General features: G+C 45.0%; 2 protein-coding genes across 2 annotated transcripts in view; both read left to right on the top strand.

Annotated features, from left to right (window-relative positions):
* Positions 1-5458, top strand: part of LOC118675544 (guanylate-binding protein 1-like) — a 48865-nt gene extending 43407 nt beyond the window's left edge. Inside the window, exon 7 of the mRNA XM_036348463.1 lies at positions 5438-5458. Coding sequence (XP_036204356.1) covers positions 5438-5458 — 21 coding nt within the window. The remainder of the gene's footprint in view (positions 1-5437) is intronic.
* A 998-nt stretch (positions 5459-6456) lies between these two features.
* On the top strand, positions 6457-16037 carry LOC118676665 (guanylate-binding protein 1-like). Its single transcript, XM_036350914.1, has 10 exons — positions 6457-6675; positions 8256-8383; positions 9296-9405; positions 9654-9850; positions 10402-10644; positions 11684-11964; positions 12771-12983; positions 13382-13484; positions 13722-13915; positions 15001-16037. Exons 1-10 carry the CDS (start codon positions 6486-6488, stop codon positions 15118-15120), a joined length of 1779 nt encoding a protein of 592 aa, XP_036206807.1. The 5' UTR covers positions 6457-6485; the 3' UTR covers positions 15121-16037.
* Positions 16038-16658: the final 621 nt, after the last annotated feature.

Raw genomic sequence — 16658 nt, 5'->3', positions numbered from 1 at the left:
CAGTTACAAAACAGTCACAGGGATGTAAAGTAAAGCCTAAGGAATATAGTCAATAATCCTATCTATTAATAGAGAAACATGGTAATTAACTGTAACTTCGCTACCCTTCCCATTGGCTAATCAGCGAGATATGCAAATTAACCACTAGCCAAGATGGTGGCTAATTTGCATACTGCAGGCAGGGCAGGACAGTGCCAACTCCCAGCTCGCCTCCATCCGGGGCTGGCAGCAGAGGTCCCCGCCCTCATCCGGCCCTCCCGCGGGGGGACCGAGGGCTGTCGGGTGGGACCCTGGCAATTGGGCACCCGCCCTGCCCTCATCTGGCCCTCCCGCAGGGGACCCGGGGCTGGTGAGTGGGACCCTGGCAATCGGGCACCCGCCCCGCCCTCATCTGGCCCTCCCGCGAGGGACCTGGGGTTGGCGGGTGGGACCGCAGCGATCGGGTACCCGCCCCGGTATCCCCTGTGCGATGGGACCCGGGGCGGCAGCAGCAGTCGGCTAGCCAGCGCATCCCATGTGCGACCCAACCCGGGGCGGGTAGGTTGCGGGCATGCCTGGCAGCCTCCATCAGTGCCTCAAGCCCCAGCAGCAGCAGCAGCAGCAGCAGCGGCGGCAGCGGCAGTGGCAGTAGCAGTGGTGGCAGTGCCCGCGACCTGCCCGCCCAGGTGTGAGCAGCCCCAAGCGGGCAGTGCGTTCCATCAGCCGCTGGCCGGGTGCACACGCATGCAGGTGAAGCCACTGGTGCCTGCTTTCCCACAGGCCTGTGGGAAAGCAGGCGCCATGAGCTGGTGATCCCAATGGCCTGATAGCCCGGCAGTGAGGCGGTATTGGGACTGGGGAGTGGTGAGCAGGCAGAACATGGCCCTAATTGGGCCAGTCGCTATGACGCCCACTGTAGCCAGCACACCACCTGATCAGGGGGTGGGGCCAGCAGCCAACCTTGCAGCCCCTCCCTGCTGCAGGCCTTCCCCTGATCAGATGCTCCCATCCACATCAAGAGCAGGGCGCTCAGAGCCTGGACCCTTCCTGGCAGCCCTGAGTCCCTGGGGTTAAGAATTCTGATGGCCCTGCCCAGAGAGTAGAGGTGCCTGAGGGGCAGGGACAGGGACTACAGGCCTCCAGGGAGCCCTGCAGAGTTGGCAATGAGAGGAGAGGGCCTGTGAACGGGGAGAAGGTGAAGCCAGTGGACATCAGCCCAGAATCCCGCCCTTCCACTCCAGAGGCAGCAGGACCTAAACCCAGAACCCCAGCCCAAATTGGAAGAGCCTGAGGGAGCTTCAGGAAGCTCTACGCAAAGCTGCACATTGAGAACAAGAGACTTCGTGAGGCCCTGACCCAGACCACGCTGCGGCTGGAGCAGCTCAAGGTGGAGCTGGAGCGCTCCATGCAGAGGCAGGAGCGCTTTGCAGAGAGGCCGGCCATCCTGGAGCTGGCGAGATTTGAGTGCAGGGCCCTGGAGTGCAAGGCCGCTGAACTGGAAGAGGAGCTGAAGGGCCTGTCCAATCTCCAAGCTGACAACCAGCACCTCAAGGATGAGAATGTGGCCCTGATCTGCGTCATCAGCAAACTGTCCAAGTGACCCAAGAGGACTTGCCCCTGCACCCGCATTTATACAGCTGCTTTTGCCACATGCACCCCTTCCCTGTGTGAACATGAGTGACAGGGCTGTCAAGGAGTTTCTGAGAAGCCATAACATTCCTTGAGATCTCCAGGTTAGGAGGGGAGGACAGAGCCCCCAGGAGCCAAGGGGGCCATCTGAGGCCAGGATGGAGATGGGAGGCTGAGCCAGGTAGGGGGACCAGGGCTGCAGGCAGGACCAGAAAGGAGCTGAGGACCAGGAAGTGCCAGAACCAGTAGCCAGGACCAGAGTGGTCACCCAGAGGTCCCCTCTCACATGTGTTTCCACCAGTCACCCCTCCAGCCCCTGAGCAGGGATCCTAGAATGTGCCAAGCATCCTGCTGGCCTGGGCCGGGTGAGCCTGTATATAGGGTCCGTGTGCAATAGGGAGGAATGTCTTCTATTTTTTGCTGCCCCCTCCCCATCGCTGTCCCGGGCAGGGGGAGAAGGTATTTTTCAGACATAGCACAGGCACCACAAGTAAAAGTTGTGAAGTTGCCAAAAAAAAAGAGCGGGCCGGCTGGCCAAATACCCCCTCTCTTCCCACCACCCCCCCCCCGCCAGCCCCACCCTTGATCAACCTGCCCCACCACAATAGGCCCACAGCCCCTCCCCATGGCTGTCTGCCCCTGATTGCACCCCCCCACCCCAAAAGGGAGCAGGGCTGGGCAGCCAATGTCCTGCAGCCCCTCCCCAGGCTGGCCCCACCCCTGATCCCCCCACCCCAGTAGGGGGCAGGGCTGGCCAGCCAATCTCCTGCAGCCTCTCCCCTTGCCCAGGCCCACCTCAGATTGCTCCCCCCATCGCAATCAGGGGCAGGGCTGGCTGGCCAACCACCCTTGGCTCCTCCCCCAGGCCACTGGCCCTGATCGCCACCCCCCAACCCATTTGGGGGGGTGGCTGCCCAGCCCACCAACCACAGCCCCTCCCCATGGCCAGCCCCACCCCCAATCAGCCCCCCAACCCCAATCAGGCTGGCGAGGGGGGTGCAGTTGGGAGCAATCAGGCTGGTGGAAGGGGGTAGTTGGGGGCAATCAGGCCAGAAATTGGGGGTGATCAGGCTGGCAAACAGAGTGGTTAGGTGCAATCAGGCAGGCAGGTGAGTGGTTAAGAGCCAGTGGTCCTGAATTGTGAGAGGGATGTCCAACTGCTGGTTCAGGATCAGGCCTAAACCAGCAGTCTGACATCCCCCAAGGAGTCCCAAATTGGATAGGGTGAAGGCCAGGCTGAGGGACCCCCTCCCCCCAGTGCACGGATTTCGTGCACTGGGCCTCTAGTCCTATCTAATAATAGACAAACATGGTAATTAACCATAACTTCGCTACCTTTCCCATTGGCTAATCAGCGAGATATGCAAATTAACTGCCAACCAAGATGGCAGCCGGCAGCCAGGCAGCTGAAGCGAACAGGAGGCTTGCTTGCTCCAGTGACGGAGAAACCCAACATTCCCCGCCTGCCTCGCCCTGCTCTAAGCTACACTCTAAGCAACAAAGTTGCAATTACAGAAGCTAAACAAGCTCCAGATACCTGCTTTCAGCCAGCTTCAGCCTCAGAGCTTAGAGCGGCAGTGATAGCAACAATGTTTCAATTATAGAAGGTAAATAAACCCAGATACCTGCTTTCAGCCAGCCCCAGCCTCAGAGCTGGAGCCAGCCTCAGAGCTGGAGCCAGCTCTCAGCTCCAGTGACAGCCACAGAAGGTAAATAAATCCCAGAATAAAAAAAGAAAAAAAAAGAAAAAAAGGAGAGGTTGGGAGCTTCAGTTGCCCGCCAACCTAAAAACGGCCCTCAGCCCCTCACCCAGACTGGCCAGGCACCCAAGTGGGAATCCCCACCCTGAAGGGGGTGTGACCAGCTGCAAACAGCCATCATCCCCTCATCCAGGCTGGCCAGGCACCCAAGTGGGACCCCCACCCTGATCTGGACACCCTTCAGGGCAAACCAGCCGGCCCCCACCCATGCACCAGGCCTCTATCCTATGTAGTAAAAGGGTAATATGCCTCCCAGCACCGGGATCAGCGGAGCCATGAGGACTCCCAAACCCGGGATCAGCGGAGCCTCGAGGCCTCCTGGAACAGGGATCAGCAGAGCAGCAAGGTCTCCCAGCACCGGGATCAGCGGAGCAGCGAGGCCTCACTGCCCTGGTGTCAAGCAGAGCCACGAGGCCTCCCAGCACTGGAATCAGTGGAGCCACGAGGCCTCCTGGCCCCTGGAGCAGCGTGACAGGGAGCAGCGCCCAAACCCCCGATCACCCTGCGGCTCTGTGTGTGACAGGAGGCGGGGCAACAACCTCCCTATCTGCCCTGCTCTGTTCATGACAGGGGAAGGTCCCCCAACCCCCTGATCGGCCCTGCTCTGTGTGTGACAGGGTGCGGTGCCTTAATGCCCCCATGGGCTCTGCTCTGTGTGTGACAGGGTGGAGCTGCAACCTCCCCATCGGCCCAGCCCTGAGTGTGACAGGGGGGAGCTCCCCAATCCCCTGATGGGCCCTGCTCTGTGAGTGATGGGGGGAGCTCCCCAACCCCCTGATTGGCCCTGCTCTGTGCATGACAGGGGGTGGCGCCACAACCTCCCAATCGACCCTGCCTTGAGTGTGACAGGGGGCGGTGCCCCAACCCCCCAATCGGCCCTACCCTGAGCGTGACTGGGGGTGGCATCGCAACCTCCTGATCTGCCTCTGCCACCCGGGAGCGGGCCTAAGCCAGCAGGTCGTTATCCCCCAAGGGGTCCCAGACTGTGAGAGGGCACAAGTGGGGCTGAGAGACTTTTGTGCACCGGGCCTCTAGTCTATATAATAAAAGCCTAAGAAACCATTAAGGTGGAATGACCAGAATGACTAGCTGCTATGTTGTGCACTGCCCATCAGGGGACAGAGGCTCAATGCAGGAGTTGCCCCCTGGTTGTCAGTGTGCTCCCACAGCCAACCTCCTGCAGCTGGCCAACCCCCTGTGGCTACCTCCCATGGCCGGCCAGCCAACGTCCCATGGCCCTTCCACCTGCCCGGCTGGCCCTGATCGGCCCTAATACGGATTGGATGAGACTCCCGATTGGCCCCAATCACCGGCCAGGCCAAGGGACCCCACCCATGCATGAATTCGTGCATCGGGCCTCAGGTATTGTTATAATTATGTATGCTGACATGTAGACCCATAGAAGGGATCCTTTTAAGGTATACAAATATCTAACCATTATGTAGTACACTGAAAATCATATAATATTGATTGTCAACTGTAAATGAAAAATAACAATTTTTTAAAATAAAATAAAATAAAAAATAGCTCCAATCAATCACATCCAATTTCTTAGGGCCAACTTCTTTCTTACCCCTTACAAGTAGAATTTGGCCTCCCTACTGTACTAAAAAGTTTTCTCTTTAAGAAACTTGCATTGCTAAAGCCAACATTTTGTGTACCTGCCCTCTCTGTGCTCTCAAGCAAATTTGTTCTTGCTTTCTGGAAACTGCTTCTGAATTCCTTAGCTTGGCATGAACTTTCCTCATTACCTACTTCTCTGACAACCCCCTCTCTCTCTCCTTTCAGCTCTTCCTCTCCCTCTCTCTCCCCAGCTTTCTCCCCTCCTGTCTTCTTCCTGCTCCTCCTTCTCCTCAACCGAATGGAAAAACAGAACAAAACAGAAAACCTACAAGTGTATGACTGGAAATATATTTTCATCAAACAACCTAGGCTCCCCTGATCTGCTTCCTGATCTTTTAATCCATATTTCATAGTCTTTTGTTCCCTTACACCACACATATGTATACACAAACATGGTTTTTGGCAACATTCAGTATTTGTAGTTGTGCACTCTTATCCCCTTTTAGTTGGAGGATAATTTTTTGTGAAGCTAATGAAGTTGAAGTATAGGGCCCCTTGCTTGCACAAGCCCATATCAAGGCTTTGTGCAGGTCCCTAGTCATGTTTTTCATGCCGTCATTCATTTTTATAAAATTTGTAAATGTAAGTTATATTGGTTCCACTTCCAGAATAGCAGTATAAACAGTTCTGTGAACCCTCACTTCTGCAAAATAAGCACAACTAGTAGAAAAAACACACATTTCAAACCTGCTTGTTTTTGCACAGTAGTTACAGTGTAAACCCTTGGATGAAGGGTGGATTGAATGGTTGCGGTGGAGGCATGTGCAGGAGGCAACCAATCCAAGTGTCTGTTTCACATCGATGTTTCTCTCTCTGTGTCTCTCCCACCTCCCTTCCATTGTCCCTAAAAATCAATGGAAAAATATCCTCCAGTGAGGATTAAAAACAAAAAAATCTGTAAAATTTGTCCAAAGAGCATACATCAAATGATGAAACACTTATTCCCAAAAGTCTTTATTCATAGCAGAATTAACAAATAAATACTAAATTTCTTACATATGGCCAGGATGTAAACTACTCTCTAAACCCTATTCCATTTTATATTTAATGTCCTGTAAATAAAATTTTCATATTTCTAGAGAGAGGAAGGGGGAGAGAGAGATGGAAACATCAATAATGAGAGAGAAACATTGATTGGCTGCCTCCTATGCATCCCCTACTGAGGATCAAGCCTACAAGCTAGGCATGTGCCCTGACCAGGAATTGAGCCCTGACCTCCTAGTTCATGGGTCCACGCTCAACCACTGAGCCAGACCAGGCGGGCTCTAGTCTGAAAATTTTAATGAGAATCTAAAAAGAAAGTTTTCTATGGTAAATTAAAGATTTTGTTCATGAAAGTGATTAAATGTTGATGTCCTTGTCTTACCAATATTTTTTTATTGGACTACTTCAATTGAACTTCTGTAACTTTTTGGTGAAAGTTCTTGATCTACTTAGACTGGAAATTCTAATCCATCCCATCTCCTCACTTGCAGATAAGGTGACACCCTGGACATGGCCTCAGACATCCACATGCCAGGCCCGGTGTGCCTCATTGAGAACACTAACACGCAACTAGTGGTTAATCCAGAAGCTTTGAACATCCTGTCTGCCATTACACAGCCTGTTGTGGTGGTGGCCATTGTGGGTCTCTATCGCACAGGCAAATCCTACCTGATGAACAAGCTGGCTGGGCAGCAAAAAGGTGAGGAGCAGAGCTAAGCTCTGCCAGATCCCTTCTGTCTCCCCACACTCCCAGCATGGAGTATGGTGTTACAAGAAGAGCAAGGTAGAGATGGGGAGGAACATTGAAAGCGACATTTTATCTACCATTATGTTCTTATCTTACTATGGTCTGAAAGAGTCAACTCTCTGTCTCTTTCCACTTGCCTTAATTTCCCTTTTAAAAGCATAATTTGTATTCTTTTCCTAGAATTCTATGTTTAATTTTTTAAAGAATCAGTATATAATTTCCCACGACAACTCTACCATTTTACATTTCTCCCAGAAATACACAGGATTCTAATTTCTCAACATTCTTGTCAATACCTGTTATTTTGCTGTGTGTGTGGTGTTTTTTGTTGTTGTTTGTTTTTATTGACTTCAGACAGGGAGAAAGGGAGATAGAAACATTATTAATGAGAGAGAATCATTGATTGTCTGCCTCCTGCATGCCCCACACTGGGGATCAAGCTCGAAACCCAAGCTGGGAATCAAACCATGGCCTCCTGGTTCATAGGTCCACACTCAACCATGAGCCATTCTGGCAGGCTTTTATTTTATTTTTTTGATAGTCATCATCCTAATGGGTGTGAAATAATATCTTATTGTGGTTTTGATTTGTATTTCCCTGATAGCTAGTGCTGTTAATTATCTTGTTATGTGTTTATTGGTTATTTGTATATTTTTTTAAGGAAATGTCTGTTCAAGTCCTTCGCTCACTTTTTAATTGGGTTGTTTGTTTTCTGGGGTTGTGTTGCAAGACTTCTTCATGATTCTGGATCTCAATCCCTTAACTAAGAAATATTTTCCCCCATTCCATAAGATACCTATGAAACTGTTGATAGTATCCTTTCACCCACAAAAGTTTTAATTTTGAATCCAACTTATCTATTTTTCTTTCATTGTTTATGCTTTTGGTGCCATATCCAACAAATCATTCCAAATTCAATATTATGAAGCATTCCCCCTATATTTTCTTCTATGAATTTTATAGGTTTAGGTCTTACATGTAGGTCTTTGAACTATTTTGATTAATTTTGTAGAAGGAAAAGCTTTCTATCTTGCATCATAAAATGTGATGCTGGCTGAAGGATTTTCATATATAGCTTTTATTATGTTGAGTTAGTTTTCTTCTAGTCCTAATTGTTAATGTTTTTATAATAAAAAGGTGTTGAAGGTTTTTATGTATTGGATATTTGAATTTCCCTGTTTCTCTGTAAAATCAATACTGATTGTAGTTTTTTTTTAAATGTATTTTTATTGATTTCAGAGAGGAAGGGAGAGGGAGAGAGAGTTATAAACATTAGTTATGAGAGAGAACCATTGATCAGCAGCCTCCTGCATTCCACACACTGGGGATGGAACCCTTAACCACGGCATGTGCCTTGCTCCATAATCCAACAATGACCTCCTGGTTCTTAGGACAATGATCAACCTCTGAGCCACTCTACCCAGGCTAATGCTTGAAATCTCTCCTTACCTTGATTATGTTCATGTTTATCTCCGTTTTAAGACACATCTGCTATAAAAACTCCACTCCCTCTCTCTCCTCTCCCCCTGAAGGCTTCTCTCTGGGCTCCACCGTTCAGTCTCACACCAAAGGCATCTGGATGTGGTGTGTGCCTCACCCTAAGAAACCAAGCTACACCCTAGTTCTGCTTGACACTGAAGGGCTGGGAGATGTAGAGAAGGTAAGTATTAAAGATTCAATTTGAAGACAATCCCCTCATTTCTAGGTATTGTCTACACTATTTAATATTTTTTCTTTTTAAAAAATTTTTTTATTATTATTTTAATTTTTATTCAAATGAGCTGGCACTAAACCATATGTGTTTTTTTCATTTCTGTTTACGTGCTAAGAGGCCAAGTTTTGCAATCAGGGATCATGAAAATATAAGGCAGAATCCAAAAAGACCATAGTGGTCATTAGATAGTATTCTAATTGTTAACAAGAAGCTATAAGCTAAGCCGGTTAACACAGATGCATAAAGGTACTACAAACAAAATCAGCCATGAGTCCTATCCTGCAGAGTACTTTAGTTAAGGATTACTGTTCAGAAGTCCTAAACTGTTGTTTCAATTTAAACTCTGTCATTAACACAGTGGCCTTAGCAAATTATTTCACTTCTTTTAACCTCAGTTTTCTGATCTGTAAAACCATTGCAAATGGTCTATATTGGCCTCATAGTATTGTTTTGAATATTTAATAAGAATGTAAAGTGTTAGGTGAATAATAATGACTAGATAAAATAGCTATAAGTATTATTACTCTTACATAAGTCAATTTTGCTGCAAAAACATAGAGAAATTAAATTACATTTAAGGCTTTGGAGTGCCCACCAATCTGGATTGTTTGTTTTGCAATTATCTGCCAATGGTCATAAGAGGACCTAGTGAGGATCAGTGTAAACAAAAACACTAATCAGAAGACTATTCAAAGTCCAAGTCCGACTAACAATTTTCATTTGAATTTGTTTTCTGCTTATAAGTCATTAATCTAAAAAAAGCCATTCAACTAAATGAGCACCCATTTACTACTGCTGGTCTGGAAAGTGCCATGACAATAAAACATAATCCTGACCCAAATGGGTTCTGATTTCCAGGGTGACAACCAAAATGACTCCTGGATCTTTGCCCTGGCAATACTGCTGAGCAGCACCTTTGTGTACAATAGCATGGGGACCATAAACCAGCAGGCCATGGACCAACTGCAGTATCCTTTTTGTGGTCCAGAACAGCATCAAAATCAGAGGGGAGACTAGTACCTAAAAACCAGCTCCCTGAATGTGAATCCTGGCGAATCAAGCACAAAAAGAGAAAGTATGAAAAATAATTCAAGGGCAAGAAGAATTAACACTTGGGTTAGAAACAAAGCCAAAACCAAGGTTTGGAATATGTGGGACTAATATGGCATGAGGGGCACTGTACTTTTACACCATTTTTCCTTAGTTTGCTACTCAGCTATGTGACAGAGCTGACAGAAAAAATAAGGGCAAAATCTTCACCTGATGCAAATGAGGTTGAGGATTCAGCTGACTTTGTGAGCTTCTTTCCAGATTTTGTGTGGACACTGAGGGATTTTTCCCTAGAATTGGAAGCAGATGGGCAACCCATCTCAGCAGACGAGTACCTGCAGATTTCACTCAAACTCAAGCAAGGTAAAGGGGACTGAGAACTGATTATTGGGAATCACAAGCCATTAGCAACCATCATCTTTTATTTTTCTATTAGTGTTTTTACATGTATAGTTTTCTACTTCTCAGCTGCCTAGTTCTAAGAATTAATGCTTGTTTAATATCTAAATTTATAAATTTGATTTTGAATTATCTTCTCCCTTGTTCTAAGAACAACTTTCTTTCTTTCTTTCATTTTTTTCATTTTTCCCTGTACTGTGATCAGATTGATTTTATCTCTCTGCTTAGGGCTTGTGATGCTGTACTTAGCCAAAGAATATGGAGTAGAATGGGCATTTATTTAAAGAAAATAGATTAAAACATTACAATGCACTAGGGTAGGGGTTGGCAAAATATGGCCCACAGGCAAATGATGGCCAATGCAGCCTGCCAGCTATCTTACAAATAGTTTTTACTGAATATATGAAAAAGAAACCACCTGACCTGCAAAGCCTAATATATTTATCATTTGACCATTTACAGAAAAAGTTTCCAAGCCCATATATTAAGCAAAGCCCTTTTTTATCATTCTCCAGGTACCAGTCCCAAAGATAAAAATTTTAACCTGCCCCGACTTTGTATCCGAAAGTTCTTCCCAAAGAAGAAATGCTTTATCTTTGATCGGCCCACTCATCGGAAGAAACTAGGCCAACTTGAGACAATGCATGATGATGAGCTGGACCCTGAATTCGTGCAACAAGCTGCTGACTTCTGTTCCTACATCTTTAGCAATTCCAAAGTCAAAACTCTTTCAGGAGGCATCCAAGTCAATGGACCCCGTGAGTCCTCTTCCCGGTCATTACTCTCACTGTTAAGACTAAAGGAAGGTGGAATAGCATCCATCCAATTTCAGCTTTGAAAAATGCAAATCTACTACTATTACTGTGGTACATTCTACATGACACAACATTTCTAATAGATTATTTTAGTCAGATTTAGTGGGTGAGAAAAGGTAGAAAAGGACAAATAAAAAAAGCTCTATTGCTTAAAATTGCCCTAATAAGCTGGACCTGTACTATCCCATTTAATAGCTACTAGACAAGTGTAGCAGCAACAGTTATCTAAAATTACATGTAGATTAATTAGAATTAAAGAAAATTAACAATTTTGATTACATGGCTAGTGGCTCCAATATTAGACAGCACATATAGCACATGACCAGCATCACAGAAAGTTATCTTGGACAGTGTTCTGCTAGAATAAATAAAATGGAGGACTTGTTTTTAAATTTATTTTGAGTTTTTTAATCCTCACCCAAGGATGTTTTCCCATGAATTTGAGAGGGAGAGAGAAACATTAATCAGTTGCTTCCTGTATGCGCCCCCTACGTATATTTATTCCCTGACCAGGGATCATCCCACAACGTTTTGGTGCCTGGAACAATGCTCCAACCAACTGAGCCACCTGGCCAGGGCAGAGGACTTCTTTTTAATTCTTTCACAAATATCGATTTTATAAATGCTTACCATGGACCAGAACTGATGATAGAAACATAAATGAGCGGTACATTTCCTATCCCAACGGTCCTTAGGGGTAAACACATGCACTCAATAACCACAGGTGTATGGTGCCTACAACAGTGGTTCTCACCCTTTGATATGTGTCCATATCACCCAAGATCTCGCCAGAGGAGAATTTAATTCAGTTGATCTGGAGCAGAGGCTGAGAGTCTGCATTTCTAGAAAACTTCTACGTGATGCTGAGAACTTAGATGCTGTGAGCCAAAAGAGTTTTGAGAGATATAATTAGATTTATAGTGGATGGACTGTTTCCTCACCCCACCTACAACAAATGTTATCTTTTGTTCTCTATTTGTAGGGCTGGAGACTCTGGTGATGACCTATGTCAATGCCATCAGCAGTGGAGACCTGCCCTGCATGGAGAACGCAGTCCTGGCCTTGGCCCAAATAGAGAACTCAGCTGCAGTGAAAAAGGCCATTGCCCACTATGACCAGCAGATGGCCGAGAAGGTTGAACTTCCCACAGAAACCCTCCAAGAGCTCCTGGACCTGCACATGGCCAGTGAGAAAGAGGCCATTGAAGTCTTCATGAAGAATTCCTTCAAGGATGTAGACCATTTATTTCAAAAGGAATTAGCGGTATTTTTTTTGTTATGTTTATATGGAATAGGGTCTCAGAAAGCAAAGTACTACTTGAAAATAAAATGGGTATTTATAGGGAGAGAAGGAATTCTTACTAGATATCAAAATGACAAAAAACACTATTTGTTATATTATAGTAAGAAGGACCAGTTTTAATATGATTGACTTAAAGTTTTGAACATTTTGTTTCCTTTCATGCATAAACTAATACTATTCCTCATAATTTAGTTAAATGCATGCAGGTAACAATCAGAGCTTTGCATCAAGTTACATGCTTGCTATTATCAAACGACTTAATATTATAGCCAAAAGCAAAGAAAGATGTAGTCTTAGTTATCTTGAGCAGGCTTATGTTGAGCCACATTTCTTCCATATGCAATCATTGGTCCAATGGGAAAAGCAGAAGTTTCTTTCTGAAGGTGTATTTGTGGGACTAGAGAACCTAGTGCTGACCTATGTCAATGCCATCAGCAGTGGGGACCTGCCCTGCATGGAGAATGCAGTCATGGCCTCGGCCCAGAGAGAGAACTCGGCTGCAGTGCAAAAGGCCATGGCCCACTATGACCCGCAGATGGGTAGCATAAATGCTAACATAAAGCCAACAATCTCTGCCATGAACTTCACCTCCAAGGAGAAAGGGTCTTCAATAGAAAGACAGGATCAGGAGGAAGGATGTGGTCCTGCTGAGGTGCCTGTAAGTTTTTACAGGGTCACAGACTGGTTTTTGAGAAGCCTTTCCAAAATGCTGAGGTCAAGCTAACATTTTCTCTGTACTCTTTCTACGTCCTATTTTCACATTAAAGGAAAAGCTAGCAAGAAAGCGAGATGACTTTTGTAAAGAGAATGTGAAAGCATCATCGGATCGCTGCTCAGCTTTACTTAAGGATATCTTCCATTCTTTAGAAGAAGATATAAAGCAGGGGGTTTATTCTAAACCAGGAGGATATCATCTCTTAATGCAGACTGTGAATGAGCTGAAGAAAAAGTATCTTCAGGAACCCAGGAAGGGAATACAGGTAATCAGGGATTTTGTCCTTCTGTTGTCCCCCTCAACCCCACACTTCCCTTTCTCCCAGTCTCCCTCCACCTACTTTCCTAGGATCTGCTCTCTCCATGATGGCTTCATTCCTCACCCCATATGGGACCACAGCACCAACAGCTCCAAAAGTAGAGCCCTCTTCAGAGAAGAGAGACTCTCAATCTATATTTATATCAATCTCTTACAAACGTCTGCTTCATAGGATGCCAGGCTTGGCCAACGTGAAGCATGTGCCCACCCTGTGATAGGGGCCCCGTGGCCAGCACAAGGACCAGGGCCAAGAAATCAATTCCTACAGGAAAAAAACGGTGGACAAACAGAAATAAGTGCTTCCAGTGATTTCTTATTACTAATGCCATTTTCTCTGAGTCGTAGAGTGAAGAAGTTCTTCAGACATACCTGAGATCCAAGGAGTCTGTGACTGATGCAATTCTACAGACAGACCAGACTCTCACAGAAAAGGAAAAGGAGATTGAAGGTGAGGAGCAAGTCAAGAGCCTAGATAGCCTCAACAGCTTTATAAGTTTAAATAATTTGGCTTAGAGAACCTGGGGTCCTTAAACAAAAGCCAGATGAACAAAGATGCCTATTACTGGCCAAAGTCAGTCTCAGTAGGGCATAGGCAGTCAGCAGCAACAATGACAGGTAAGCTCACAAAGAAGGAAAAGCAAGGTGGTCACCCACTGAATTTGTCTTCTTCCTTTCCTCCTGGCAGTGCAACGTGTGAAAGCTGAATCTGCAGAGGCTGCAGCAAAAATGCTGGAGGAAATGCAGAAGAAGAATCAGCAGATGATGGAGGAGAAAGAAAGGAGTTATCAGGAACATCTGAAACAATTGACTGAGAAGATGGAGCAGGAGAGGGCCCAATTAATGGCAGAGCAAGAGAGGGCTCTGTCTCTTAAACTTCAGGTATGTAATGGCATCACCTAGAGGTTTCCCTTTTTCAGTTTTCTGAACACTCTCCCTGACCTGTTTGTGTGGCTGTTAGAACTCAAAACCCGGAAGGACCTTGCTTGCCCACTTGTACCTTTCAATCCCTGTCTGTCTGCCTGACTTGGAGCCTGCCTATGTCTGGTTATTTAAAAAAAATTTATATTCCTTTATCTCACATCCAGTCCTTCATCAGTAGATTCTTCAATCAATGGTAGCTATTATCTTCCAGGCATTGCAAATATGTCTTATCTGTGTCTGTCGCTTAGTACTATATGAAGCAATAATTGCTGTGTACCTATACCTTAGGAGAAGAAACAGAGGTTCAGAGAAGATCAGCTTTTATAGGGTCACACAGATCAGTAAGATATCTGAACCTCCTTCAAACTTAGAGGAATCTACAATCACTGTTTTTCTGTCACACCTGGTATGACTTTGGTTCTATGAGAACCTTTATGAGCAAAAAGACTCCTTGCCTCTCACACCTGTGTCTGCCACTCCTGACTGCTATGCTCTACTCCTAGTTTGTGTAGTGAGTTATGTGCAGGAATCCTGTGTGGACAGTTAGGGGCCTTGATGTCCTTACTTATACCCTGCTACTCTTGCCACCAAGCTGTGGAGGCTTAAATCAAATTCCCTGATCTAATATTCAGACACTTCCTTTGATTTTGAGAATACTTAATTTCTGTCATGTGTATGTATATAAAAGTCTGAGTATAGGGGTGTGTGTGTGTGTGTGTGTGTGAGTGTGTGTGTGTAAAAGAGTCTATAAAATTTGAAAAGAAACATATGACTAAGATTGCCCACATATGTTGTACAGAAGTAATGGGACTTATAATTTAATTTTATCACTATATTAGAAGTTTTAAGCCAAAATCACTCTTAGCTAAAGGAAGCTCAAGAAAAGCAATCATGCAGCTAGGATGTCCAAGAGAAAGTATAATGAATATTTATGGTAGAGAAAATTTCAAGAAGAAATTAAATACTAAGAATGTGGATACTAGCTAGAAGTTGAGATTTGCTTACTGCTGTACTTTATTTATTCTTTATTTGTCCCTTTTTAGGAACAGGCCATGTTACTAAAGGAAGGATTCCAAAATGAGAGCAGACAACTTCAGAGAGAAATAGAGCATCTCAAGAATAACATGAAAAATACCGGTGGCGGTGGTTGTATCTTAATCTAAAGACCTAAGGGAAAGCTTCTCTGGTCACTCTACCCAAGGCATAACTCAAGCAGTTTTAGAATCTGGAAAAATGTCACAACTTAAGAAAAAAATGACCCTCTTTAAGCTGATAAAAGAAATCTACAAAAAACCCTTCACCTAACATACTTAATGATAAAAAATGGAATGCTTTGCCCCTAACACAGGAATAAAGCAAGGATGTGCAGTCTCCCCACTCCTGTTAAACAGTATAATGAAAGGCTTCCTACAATATGGAAGAAAGAAAGAAAGAAAGAAAGAAAGAAAGAAAGAAAGAAAGAAAGAAAGAAAGAAAGATCAGAAAGGATAAAACTGCCTTTATTCTCACACACTTCGATTATCCACATAGAGAAATCTCAGTGAATCTGCAACGAAAACAAAAAACAGCAACAACAAATACTCTTGGGACAACTTTGTAAGTTTAAAAAGGTTGTAAGATTCAAGGTCAATACACAAAAATCCACTTTCAACTGTATTTTTATATAAAAGCAACGGACTATTGGAAACCAAAAATTAAAAAACAGTATCACTTACAATAGCTGTTTTTAAAATATGGAATACTTAGGTAGAAATATAACTAAACACGCACATGATCTTATATGCTGAAAAACATTCTAAGACCAAGAGATTATGGGGTGGATCATGATGTATGAATTTCCTTAGATTCCAACTCCCTTGTTGTTTTTATGATGTTCCTTTTACTCATTGTAGAGAAGAAGGTTCAAGACCCTTATTTTTAGAGTTATCTCTGATAAAAGCATGTGCCTAGTATTTGTTAAGTTTCGCTGAGCACTAAAAATATGTCAACTGTGGGGGGCAGGTGGCTATGGGAGGGTCAATGGGGGAAACGGGTTATAGCTGTAATACTATCAACAATAAAGATAAATTAAATATATCTATCCATAGTGTGTTAGGCTTTTATCCAAACAGAAAGAAGAAGATATTTGGCTCAGAAATCAGTGCCACATAATATGCCTACTACACACACACACACACACACACACACACACACACATCCTACCCTTCCCACTCACTGTGAGTTCTTTGACAGCAGGATTTCATAGAACACAATATGGGAAAACTTTACTCAGAGTTTTTTCCCCAAAAACTATGTTCAAATCAGAGTCCCTAGGGAGTTAGATGAGGCTTCATGAATAGCAGCCATTGCTTAGGCTACAGGGATCATTCATTCAAACTTTGATTGAGGCCCTAACCAGTTTGGCTCAGTGGATAGAGTGTTGGCCTGCGGACTGAAAGGTCCCAGGTTCTATTCTGGTCAAAGGCATGTACCTTGGTTGCAGGCACATCCCCAGTAGGAATTGTGCAGGAGGCAACTGATCAATGTTTCTCTCTCATCGATGTTTGTTTCTAACTATCTCTCTCCCTTCCTCTCTGTAAAAAAAGAAATCAATAAAATATATTAAAAAAAAAAAAACTTTGGTTGAGTACCTATCACATTATGCCAAGGAGTGGGAATATACTTGTAGTCCCTCTATTAAGGAGCTCATAGTCTATTGGTG

The sequence above is a fragment of the Myotis myotis genome, unplaced genomic scaffold (genome assembly GCF_014108235.1).
Source record: "Myotis myotis isolate mMyoMyo1 unplaced genomic scaffold, mMyoMyo1.p scaffold_m19_p_2, whole genome shotgun sequence".
NCBI lineage: Eukaryota > Metazoa > Chordata > Mammalia > Chiroptera > Vespertilionidae > Myotis > Myotis myotis.
This window is presented reverse-complemented; position numbering and strand designations above follow the sequence as displayed.

Bases quoted from the DNA above. Each gene is read 5' to 3' on its own strand.
- LOC118676665 (XM_036350914.1), top strand. From the start codon at position 6,486: ATGGCCTCAGACATCCACATGCCAGGCCCGGTGTGCCTCATTGAGAAC. The intron at 6,676-8,255 runs GTGAGGAGCAGA...CTCCCCCTGAAG, and splicing joins GCTGGCTGGGCAGCAAAAAG to GCTTCTCTCTGGGCTCCACC. The intron at 9,406-9,653 runs GTATCCTTTTTG...TTTGCTACTCAG, and splicing joins CAGGCCATGGACCAACTGCA to CTATGTGACAGAGCTGACAG.